This window comes from Aquarana catesbeiana, linkage group LG04 (assembly GCF_042186555.1).
Source record: "Aquarana catesbeiana isolate 2022-GZ linkage group LG04, ASM4218655v1, whole genome shotgun sequence".
In the NCBI taxonomy this organism is placed as follows: domain Eukaryota; kingdom Metazoa; phylum Chordata; class Amphibia; order Anura; family Ranidae; genus Aquarana; species Aquarana catesbeiana.
The window spans coordinates 143844581-143856769 of record NC_133327.1 but is presented as its reverse complement, the minus strand read 5'-3'; the positions used below and the strand labels follow the sequence as shown (position 1 = coordinate 143856769).

The 12189-nt window shown below is 39.5% G+C and overlaps 1 protein-coding gene across 2 annotated transcripts in view; it reads right to left on the bottom strand.

The window, feature by feature from the left end:
* Positions 1-9121: 9121 nt before the first annotated feature.
* PLEKHB2 (pleckstrin homology domain containing B2) overlaps positions 9122-12189 on the bottom strand; it is a 50428-nt gene continuing 47360 nt past the window's right edge. For both annotated transcript variants that reach the window (XM_073625828.1, XM_073625827.1), the window contains exons 7-8: positions 11137-11236; positions 9122-10433 (exon numbers count right to left, since the gene is read on the bottom strand). In XM_073625828.1, coding sequence (XP_073481929.1) covers positions 10306-10433; positions 11137-11236 — 228 coding nt within the window. In that variant the 3' untranslated portion in view covers positions 9122-10305. The remainder of the gene's footprint in view (positions 10434-11136; positions 11237-12189) is intronic.

Sequence of the window (12189 nt, the reverse complement as noted above, 5' to 3'; positions counted from 1 at the left end):
TTGCACTTGTATGAGGCATTGATCAATATACTTTATAGAAACGGCCCTTATCCGAAACAAGGGGCTGATATTCTAAAGTTGTCATACAAAATATTTCATTTATGTAATGCTAAGATGAATGGATCTAGCCTGGCGGGATCTCCCAATGCCCCATTGTGGCATAACCCCCAACTTACAGAAATAGCTAAAATACCAGACGGGGCATGTTGGGCAACATATGGGATTAAGTATGCACACCAGCTGTTCAGAGAGGGAGTCTTTAGATCATTTACAGACCTGAAAATTGAGTATGCCATTCCCAATGCTTTCTTTTTCAGATATCTTCAGCTACGTCATGCTGTAATGGCTCAATATGGTAGAGGTAAAATAAATCTACTCCCTTCTGTAGGGGAAAAAATGAGTGCAGAAGAAGATCATGTAAAGATGATCTCTAGGTATTACTCGGCTCTGCTACCATCCTCTACCCCCAGGGTGGAGAGGGTGGCGGCACAGTGGAGGATGGATATACCGTTCCTTGGGGAGGAGACTTGGACGGAGGTGTTGGATACAATGCTTTCCTCAGTAATCTCAGCTAGAGATAAAATGCTTCAGTTCAATTATTTACATAGAATTTATTATACACCAGAAAGACTACACAAAATGGGTAGGAGGGAACTCCCAGAATGCCCCCGTTGTAATGTAGCGGTGGGGAACTTCTTCCATATGGTATGGCAATGCCCTCGGGTAGTATCATATTGGAGGACAATCCTTACTTATATGGAGGAGAAACTTGAACTTCCAAATATATATTCCCCAGCCAGGTGTCTTCTTGGAGACCTGGAGGAGGAGGAATTGCCCACATCACAAAAGACTCTTTTGAGAATAGTATTTTGTTATGCTAAGAAAGCATTGGCTTTAAAATGGAAATAATTGGACCCCCCCTCTCTGCAGGATTGGTTAAAATTGGTTAATAATGCCATACCAATGTATAAACGTACATACCAGGCCAGAGTTATTATTAAAAAGTTTGATAAAGTGTGGGGAAAGTGGATTAAAAATATTTCTGGGGAAATTGCAGTGTAAACAAACTTACCATTACTGATAATGACAGGATGATAAAAGTGTTAAGTACATAGGAGGAGAAAGGATAAATGACATATATGGAACATGGTTAAAATGCACAATAAGGAAGATTGAGAAAGTAACAGTGCAGCAGATAACTTGTGGAATCAACAATTTTATTGGTTATTTTCTAAGTTAATAAAGATCTATTTATATATTAACAGTGATATAGTTTAAATAAATGCTAACAGTCTGTAATGTAATTTACTGACATTGTATGTATACAGTGAATTGTGATATGAAACTGTACATTTTGTGAATCTCATTAAATTTACCCTTTAAAAAAAAAAAAAAAAAAAAAATCTATTCCAATGTGCATCTTTTCTTTAAAGGGATTATAAACCTTCCAACCCGCATCTTGGCATCATATTTGCCCTGTACACACAGCCTATAGTAGAGTAAACGTTCACATTCCAGGGTCAGAAGTTTCTGTTTGTGTTCAAACATGAGGCATTCCACATAACACTGCACAGGTTAATGCATGATCTCTGTCTGTAGTCTGAGAACCGACACTTCCTGTGAAGAAACTACATATCCCATAATCCCTGGAGCTTTTAGTCTAGTGCTCTGGAGGTGAGAGCTATATAGTAATTAGATCTAACACAGACACAAGCAGGCAAAGCAATTAAGGCTTTATTCACATGGGCATAGGTAAAGCGTTTGTTAACCTTAAAAAAAAAATTAATGCTATCGCTTTAAAGCATGTTATACAGCACAGTGCTTGTACTGTGTAATTTGGCCCCCTGTATCACCGGAAATACGTGGCTGATCCTGCCTGGTTCTGCCCTCCCCTCTGTAAACTGACAACGGTATATCATGGCTGCTGAGCCCTGACACAGCTCTGCTCTCCCCCATCCTCTCTCCCATCCTCTCCCTGCCTCTCAGCTAGTGACAGTGCCCACCCCCCACCCCCACCTTTCTGTTGCTGAAATAACTCTGACATGTTTATACTATCCTCACTGTATCCTAATGACAGGTGCCCCTGTGTGTTTGTGATTTATAAAAAAAATGCAGTATATACCAGATTTCAGAGTGGCGATCATGTGACCTCCTCTCCTCCTGACTAAGGTCAGTGGGGGATCCTCGGCCCCTCCCGTTCTAGCTGTCAGACGGGGAGAGGAATGAGCCGGCCAGTCACATAATCGCCGATCGGCCCTCAGAAATAAGGTATATACTATTTTTTTTTAAAAATCACACACACAGGGGCACCTGTCATTAGGAGACAGCGAGGATAGAATAAACATGTCAGAGTGGCTTAACAACCACTTTAAGTGTACCCCCATGTGCATGCCCATGTTTTACCCTGTTCTGTGCATCCATATGCAGGCAGTCTCAATTACGTTAATTGGGATGCAGCGGCTGCATGAACACAGCCACTGCTCCCAATATGACATTCTTGTGGGTGCATGTCCCCAAACTCACACTGACATGACAAACTAACCACAACATGTCGGTCCAGCATTACAAGGTGAGGTGAACAAACGACACAGGGAATATAACTACACTAATACCTAGCTAAAGCACAAAAATATTTAAACGTATACAATGCCTTTAAAAAATATCGATAAGGTGAAAACACTTTGTGATCCTGTCAGTCTCTTTTCCTTTTTTTTTTTTAAATACTTTTTATTGAGTTTTTGTGTGAAAAAAAATAAAAATAAATAAATAAATAAATAAATAAAATAAAATAAACATTACATAACAAAGCCTCTGGGCATACCCCAGCTTAAACAACACACAATGTAACAGTCCTATAATTTTTAATATTTTTATTGTTACAAATACAACATAAACTGCACATGCTATCAATTGGAAGGGATATTGAGAAGGATAATGGATCATATACTTTATGTGACCACTTCAGGGAGAGGTGCTGAGGCTGGGGGAAACTCATCTAGGTGTACCATCAAATATCAGCAGAATTAGGTCATCAGCGCTACTATATATTTGGTTAAAGTAAACAATGGGATCTAGAACCTATTGTGTTGCATTCGTGATGTCTGAGTCTAACCACACGTGCCAAATTTTGTCAAACTTAGCTGGGCAGGATCTAGTGAGATAGGCCGCTTTGTATAGTGGCACCACTGAGTTAATCAACGATTTCCATGAATTCAAGGTGGGTACCTCTGGTTGTTTCCATTTTATGAGTAAAGCCTTCCTGGCATAAAATAATAGAAGTCCTATTAGGGTTCTGGTTGCTCGGCGGCAGGCCAGGCGGCCAACCAAACCCAGCAAGCAGATCGACACCTTTAGGGGAACATGGATCATGAGCAGAGTTTCTATGAATTTTGTGACCTCTGTCCAAAAGGACTGGATCCTGGGGCAGGACCATAATATATGGTTAAAGTCAGCTTCAGCTATACCACACATCTAACAGTTGGAGGAGGAATTTGGGTACATTTTGGACAGCCTTTGGGGTGACAAATAGACCCTGTGAATCAGTTTAAATTGTATCAACCGATCTCTTACGGAGATAAGTTGTAGAAAAGGATACTCCCAGGCATCTTCCCAGTCCTTCCCAGATCAGGGATCTTGCCCTGCCATTTAGAGAACAAATCCTCCAGATCAAAATGGACTGAGGGTAATAAAGTCATGTAAATGGTAGAGGTGGGTTTGACCAGAGGGACATCCCCTAATGTGGACTCAAGGTTGGACCATAGGAGAAGCACTGGGGTGGATCCAAATTGGGTAGTAAAGGCGTGGCGAATTTGAAGAAATCTAAAGAATTGTCGATTAGTAAGTCCAAATCTCTCCTTAAAGGAGTCAAAGGAGAGCAGGGAGCCACTAGTACAGATATGTTCCGTTTTTTTGATACCTCTTGCAGTCCAGAACTGTGGATCCGGGACAGACAGAAATTCTGACTAACGTGGGTTGAGCCACAAGGGGGTGTCTGGAGATCTAGTGTGAGGATCTCCTTGTAGTTTACATACTACTAGTTGCCAAGCCCTGATCACCGCCTTCCTGGAGAGTGTTAGAGGAGAGGGGGCCCTGACACCTCTATATAGAGCATTTCTCAGCGCCTCGTAGGAACCGAGGTGTGCAGCTTCAAGGACTACAGCAGCATTGATGTCATCTAAAGCTAACAAGTTATGGGTGTGGGATAGTAGTACAGCAAAGAAATATTTCTGAAGATCTGGACAAGCTAGACCACCCTCTGTCCAGGGCCTTTTGAGTATAGATTTATTTATTCTGGGGGGGCCGGACCTACATAGAAAGGAGGTTATAGTGGAGTCAAAGTTTTCAAAGAAGGGTTTGGGGATCCAAATTGGGGAGTACCTCAGAGCATAAAGAAAAACTGGGAGGTATTTCATTTTGAGTAGGTTTATCCTGCCTATGAGGGATAATGGCAGGTTAGTCCAAACTCAGAGTTTTAGTTTGAGTTGGGTGAGTAAGGGGTATAGATTTAAATTAGCAAAGTCGGAGACTCTTGGAGTTTTGTCAATGCCCAAATATCGGATAGAGGAGGACTAGGTCACTGAGACAGAGGGGTCTGCATGAAGATTTGCCTGGGGGTCAATAGGTAGTGCTTAAGATTTGTCCCAATTGACTCTCAGCCCAGATAATTCAGAAATAATGTTCAGAGCAGCACAGAGGGAGGGTCCCGGGTCACTGAGAAAAAGCATGAGGTCATCTGCATATAGAGCGAGTTTTTCAGTGATGGAGCCAACTTTAATACCTTTTACTAAGTCTGCGTTTCTGAGGGCCGTGCCCAAGGGTTCCATGACCAGGGCGAACAAAAATGGGGAGACTGGACACCCCTGCCTAGTACATCTCTTTCCTGGGAGGGGATCTGACAGCAGGCCCCCTAATTTGACTTGTGCTATTGGGGATTTGTATAGTATGTCTATCCACTTGCAGAAGGAGGGACCGAATCCAAAGCTCTGAAGGACTGATTTCATGTATTGCCAGGTTACCGTATCGAAGGCTTTTTCAATGTCTAATGCAACCATCACACGGGTTTGGGAATGAGAATTTGGGAGCTGCAGATGAGTGAGAGCTCTTCACAGATTAATGTTGGTGGATTTTCCTGGCATGAACCCAAGTTGATCGGTGTCAACCAGGCCAGGCAGGACTCTGGAATCTAGTGGCGAGGACCTTGGCCAGAATTTTTAAGTCGTAGTTTAATAGACAAATAGGCCTGTTTTGGGTCTTTACCCGGTTTAGGGATGAGTATAATGTGGGCACCGTACATAGTGGGCGGTAAGGAGTTAACCTCTAGGCTGTGGGAGAAGAGTAGCTTAAGTTTGGGAGCTATAAGCTTGGTGTCAGTCTCTTTTCCTGTCCTTTCCTGTCTGTGCTATCTGCGGGTCCAGAACCACCAGCAATGTGAACAGCCTGCTGACCCGTACAGAGACCCACCGATCACTGGCACTGACATGCTGGGGTACTGGTACTGACCATGACCCCTAGCTGTCTCAACACATTTACTGCAGAGCTGCTGCAGTCGCTTAAAATACAGAGCTTTGAAAAGTTATGTGGACACTTCAAATTAGAAAAAAATATGGAGATTTTGTCTCCTTGGAAGAATAATAATAGTAATGGGTTACTTTCTTATGAATGACTTCACAAACACTAATAAAAATATTTCTGTGTGTGTGTGTGTGTGTGTGTGTGTGTATATATATATATATATATATATATATATATATATATATATATATATATAGTATACTTTATATAATATAGTGTGTTTCAAAAAGAATGACCTGATTTCAAGTAAACATTTTTTATAATGAAAATGTGTTACAGTTACATAACAAATTACAAACTATTAAGCAAGTCCTCAAGATTCACTCTCCATGTTATAAATGCTCTATGTGCCCTCCACCTGTTGCATGGATAACATCAAGACGATAGCTGAATTTGTCCCCAAGAGTGAGAGTGTCTTCTACCACAAAAGTTGCAGCAGCCGGAATTCTGTTTTTGAGCTCATCCAAGTCAGTGGGTAATGGTGGAACATAAACACATTGTTTTACATATTCCCACAAGAAAAAGTCACAGGGTGTAATGTCTGGAGATCTTGGGGCCAAGAGTGTAGTGCCAAGTCTTGGGGTATGTGTGACATATCCAATGTTGAGGCAATATTTTAATTAGAAACTGACAAACTTGGTTGTGCCAATGTGGAGGTGCTCTATCTTGCTGAAAAATGAAATCTTCAGAGTCTTCGTTATGTTGTGGGAAAAGCCAGTCCTTCAGGATTTCAAGATAGGAATGTCCCAAAACAGTGTTTCCCTCAAAAATTAGGAAACCACACACAACACATACATTTTTGGTGAATCTCGCTCATGCTGTACAAGTTCATTTGGCTTCTCAAGTCCCCATATGCGAACATTGTGACGCAAACGTTTACCGCTTAGATGAAACGTTCCTCATCATTAAAGATAAACGGTGGTAAGAATCTGTCTCCCTCCATGTCGTCTAAGAGCATGAGACAGAAATCTAAACATTTTTTTCTGTCACTTACACAAAGAGCTTACACCACTTACAATTGGTATGGCCTCAGAATCAAATGTCGTCTTAACACATCCTAACTGCTGTATGAGAGATTTCAAGTTCTCGGCTAGTAGTCTTGTGCAAACCGTTTCGTAACGAATAGAAATTCGGACGAATTTTGCAACTTTCAGACATTCGGATGCATCCGAATGTCCGAATAAAAAAAATAACGAATTTCAACGAATACGAAAGAAATTTTAACTGATATAACGAATGAATTCGACATGATTCGGTAATTCGTTAAAGATCTAATGAAACAAAAGGTCAACTCAAAGTAAATCTTACAGTCCAATCAGCTGATTAATTTTGTGCTGGAGGTTGGATTACCGGCAAATTTCATTCTTGAGAACTGAGTGAGAAGGGTGTTGTATTGTATTTGAGCAGAGGAGAAGAGATATTGTCATTGTGTGTGTTAATAGATTCAATAAACAAACGACTTTCCAAACTACGAATCATTATCACAAATATATATACATACATAAATATCGAAATTCAACTAATACGAACGAAATTATAGCGCATATAACGAATGAATTTGACATGATTCGAGATTCAGTATAACGAATATCGACACTCTACAGAAATAACGAATTATCCGAAAATGTATTAACGTAAAATAAGGAATATAACAGAACGAAATTATGTATTTTACGAATGACAACGAACCGAAACTAAACAAAATTTTCCATTGTGCACAAGTCTATCGGCTAGCACGATGAGCGAACTTGTGCGGGCTTCGCTAAAAAGCCCCTTGAATTCGTTGCACATTTTCCTCTGATGTGCGTGGTAGCCCTGGACTCTTACCTATACATAAACACCCAGATTCTTCAAACTGTTTATACCAATAACGAATGTTCTTTGCCATTGGTGAATCAATCCCGAAACTCTGTCAAAACGCACGCTGCACCATTATTATGGACACAGTCTTGCTAAATTAGAGAGCACAAAATGCCTTCTGATGTATAGACGCCATCTTGTTATTGACTGAGGTTAGCGTCTATTTGGGCGCTAATAGTAGTATTTAGCAGCCATCATTTGAAATTCTAGGCCACGCCCGTTCAGGTAGTACAGGTTTAATTAATTGGCGGTGTGTGGTTGCACAGATATAAGGTTTTAAAATTGGGTCATTCGTTTTGAAACACACTGTATTTAGCACTGATGAAGGATACAATGTTTGGCCCCAAAACATGTTGCCTATAGCACCTGCCATATGTTTGGAATAAAACTTCATTTCAGACTCTAAACCTTGGTGTGGCACTTTGATTTTCACAATCAAACATAATTGTGTACATGTATAACTGGGTCTGTTGTACTGTGTGGCTAAGTGCCCTTAGGCCAGAGGCAACTAATCCTCCATTATACTGTTCAAAATTTGGAGGGATTACCTTTACAGGGCATAGAGGAAAAATAATTTGATGGTGCTCTAAAGGCAGAATTAGATGAAGAACTGAACTCTGGAAGCTTTCCCCTTAAAAATGCAGACAGAGAGCAATAAACTAATCATCAGTATTGCCTGTGGCGGCCCTGAAGCTAGTCTCCTCCCCAATACCAACTTACCATATCTTGTTCTGCTCTCTGTCTATGTGTAGGATTGAACATCTTAGTAGAGGTAAGCTTTTGCTTCCTAGTAAAAAAAATAATATAGGAACCAAAGGTTCCAAACCCGCGCAAATCAATAACCAAAAAACAATTAAACTACAATAAAGAGCTGCATGTTGTAAAGTGTAAAAAAACACCTATAACGTGAAAAAGACACAGAGGAACCCCGCTCTTGCATGGCTATTTTTTAGGAGGAATTCCAGACAAAAAGTATGATTTTCAACATACCGTATTTTCGGCGTATAAGATGACCTTTTACACTTAAAAAAAAGGGCAAGAATCAGGGGTCGTCTTATATGCCGGGTATCAAATGCAGTCAGCTGTATGTCAGCCCATCGGATGTGCGGAAATACTGTATGTAGCTTCAGCTACATACAGTATACACTGCTAAGCCAATCCCGGCGAGCAATGTATTCCAATAATGAATACAGAGCCTGCTTGGTAATGACCTCTTCCAATCCAAGCAGGCTACATACAGTAGCCTGCTTGGATTGGCTTTGAGAGTCAGAGAGGCGCGGGCTGATGATGTTACAGCCTCTGCCAATCCGAGCAGGCTTTGTATTCATTAATAGAATACATCGCTCGCCATGATTGGCTCAGAGTGGCATGGCGTCAAGAAGGAAATATAGGCAATATGAAGCCTCAGAAGGGGGGTCGTTCTATACAGTGAGTATTATGCAAAATCTGTAGAAATACAGTAGAATCGGGGGGTCGTCTTATACGCCCGGTCGCCTTATACACCGGAAAATACGGTACTTCTGAGGGCACAATTACCATTTCTAAAATGTCTCGAAAACATAGTAAATTTTCACTTTTTGAGTTCAGTTCCACTTAAACAGCACATAATAAAATAAATATACTACATTATATAGACATAATGGTGAGCATACACTTTTATAACATTTTGGAAATAAACTATTTGCTAGGCTTTAATTTTATTCCAACATTTATTCAAGATTTATTTAATTGCTTCTTGTTTCTACCCCTTTTTTTTACAATTCTTTGCCAAGTCATTATGATACAATAACTTTTGTTAAAGTATGTCTGTGCAAAAAACATATTCAGTACATTTCTGCAAAGCATGCACATTTCCCCATGTTTTATCTATATAAAATGCTATAAGTACAGAAAAATACATGTTAACCTGCAAAAACAAACTCCTAACTTCCTAATGTGAGATGACAACGTAGTGCCTCCTTTGAACTGAAATGCTAACCGGTGTTCTCCCTTCATGGACTACAGAACAGGAGGAGAGGGAGGCGTTCTGTAGTATGTCATATTTCTACCGACATTGCAAATCCTAATTCATCTTATAGGTGAAATTTAGATTTATTTTATGTGAAATTACAAAGTAGGCACATTTGGCTTAAAACCTTTGTAACCCAGTCTGAAGATAATTTAGTTCAATAAAGTGAGGAATATGAACCAGTGTTTGCTTCAAACACCCATTTATAGGCATAGGCGCTTATATTTTTTTTACATCATCTTGCACACAACTAGATGCTTGGAGCGAACAAAGGGTTACTATTCTATACTTTTAATAACATGCAGTTTCTGGCTTAGTATATTTTGTAGTTTGTAATTTTTTATGAATATGTTTGTAATAATCCAATAATTTGTTTGAATTTGACTGATAGTACACATTTTATGGCCTCCTGTACTGATTGTCCTGATGAGAAGGTAGATCTCTTGGAACCCTATCCTAAAACAAAATTTACTCCCCGTACAAATAAAAGTACTGCTTTTTAAAACTTAACTAACACATCTACAACTACATTTTTATCTTATTCCAGTCATAAACGTAATACCAGTTTAAACAACATTCACTTATTAAAGTTTTAATATGTTCTCCATACTATAAATAACTATTCCCTCACGGTTTGCTGCATTGTACACTTCTGTAACTCATCTACAATAAATGCTGACTGAGTCGCACGCACATATCCTTTATAAAAATGTAATTTCTTTAGTGATTTTTTTCCCAACTAACTCAAATTAGTACTGTACTTAACAGACCTAGTACATTAGTTGTTCAGCAGACAATCATACCTATTCATATAAAATATATTTAGTTCATTTAATAAATAATTGCTTTTGAAACTAAGATGCCATTTAAAATCCCCAGAACAGAGACCCAAGTGCCATCCCTGTAGCCGCTCCTGCCAGCATTCCCATGGCCAGGTCCCCGTCATTGTCATAGTATCTCTCTCGGATGATGATATGATTGGTGCCGCCAGGACCTGAACAAAAAAAAAAGTCAATTGTAAAATTCTCATCACGGTTGGTGGTGTGCAGTTGGTGCTAACAGGAACCAATCAAATTTTATCTTTTTTATTATGAAAAATTAAGCAAGAATTTTGATTGATCACTGTATGCAACAACTCCAATTTTGGGTTTATTTTCTTTTTTCAAATTGTTATGAATGATGTCAGAAAAATGTTCTAGTTATGTAAAAATGGAAATCTTTGGAATCGGGTAGCCTGAAAAAAAAACAAGCAAAGAGGATGCAGTTTGCAAGAGAACTTGTATGCGGAGGCCTTCACAACTATAGACAAGCATATATATTAAAAAACTGCTATTCAGAGGAATATGTAGGCTACCAATGCTGACATCTGGTCATGAAAATGAACAAGTGTAGAGATCAGGAGTTCTGATTTAGTGCTGACTTTATTTTTTGCATGCTTTATATGGGTCAATGGCTCAAAGTACTGAGGTTAGAGATTACTTAGTATTAGCACTTCAAAAAGTTCAGAATGTCTGACCACTAAACTAATTTGAATATATTATTTTAGAGGAACAGTTCACCTTGTAGCTTTTGATGTATCCCTTTAGCTACAAGGATTGCACACCTATGTTGGCCACAACCTGCAAAACTTCAAGGTGGTCAGGCACAATGCTGGTAAATATATGAACTAATACATGATACAATGCATAAATTCTCACCTTGTGCTGGATATGCAGTGTAAGCTTGTCCATCTCTAGTATAGATAACCTGCGATCCCTGCACTGGATAAGTACCAGGGTGCTGATCATATCCATAAGGCTGACAATGACAGAATGTTATGGTTAGCTTTTTTCCTTTTTACTGCAAATTTCACCTTCTTGCTACATTTAAATCTTCAATTAGCCTTACGGTGATCATCAATACATTGCCAACCATTACTTTACTCCATTTAAGAACAAATAAATATATGAGCAGACCTCATATGTGACTACAAGATTTTCCCATCCTCAAACACTGGTTAGCTCTGTTACCCAATAACAGCAAGGTATCAGACTGGACTAAAGCTTCAAAAGTATCAGCTACAGATGCAGATAAGTATAACATTAAGCACTACTTACAGGACAAGACTTCCATAGTGCATTAGTAAACTGTAAGAGAATGTGATGTCACGTTTTCCTTTAAAACCATATAATATGAGGTCAATCCTAAACACTTTTTATGCAATCAGGTAGGCCCTTGCACTACATAGTTGAGGGAAATTGAATAAGAAAATTGTATAATGTATAGCAAGCTTAACTTTTTCTGGTAATTATCAAACCATAAATAACTGTCCAGATGCTTAAACACCATCCAAGCATATTCATCAAGGCAAATTCTAGCACCTAAATATCACCCAAAGCGTAGGGAAGCTCCCTTAATTCTACCAGTCATGTGCTTTACCCGGAGTCATCTGTGTAAAATAACAGTCCATTTCAGAAACAGACACCCTTATGAAGTCCCATTCTGAATTGTAAAAACCTTGACCAAGGTCGAGAGCCAGCCTGTGACAGCTCAGTCAGTGTGCTTGGAGCACGCAATGAGGACAAACTTAGAATGGAACCTTGGAGCTGCATGGATGCATAGGTGCTGTGGCTGGGCATTAAAACCCATCCACCCTAACTCTGCATATATGCCTTGTGCAGTCGGCAAGACTTGCGTAGGGCAAGGGTAGCTGGGCACTGCCATGGAGGACATATAACAATGCAAAAAAAAAACAAAAAACTGCTCATTAG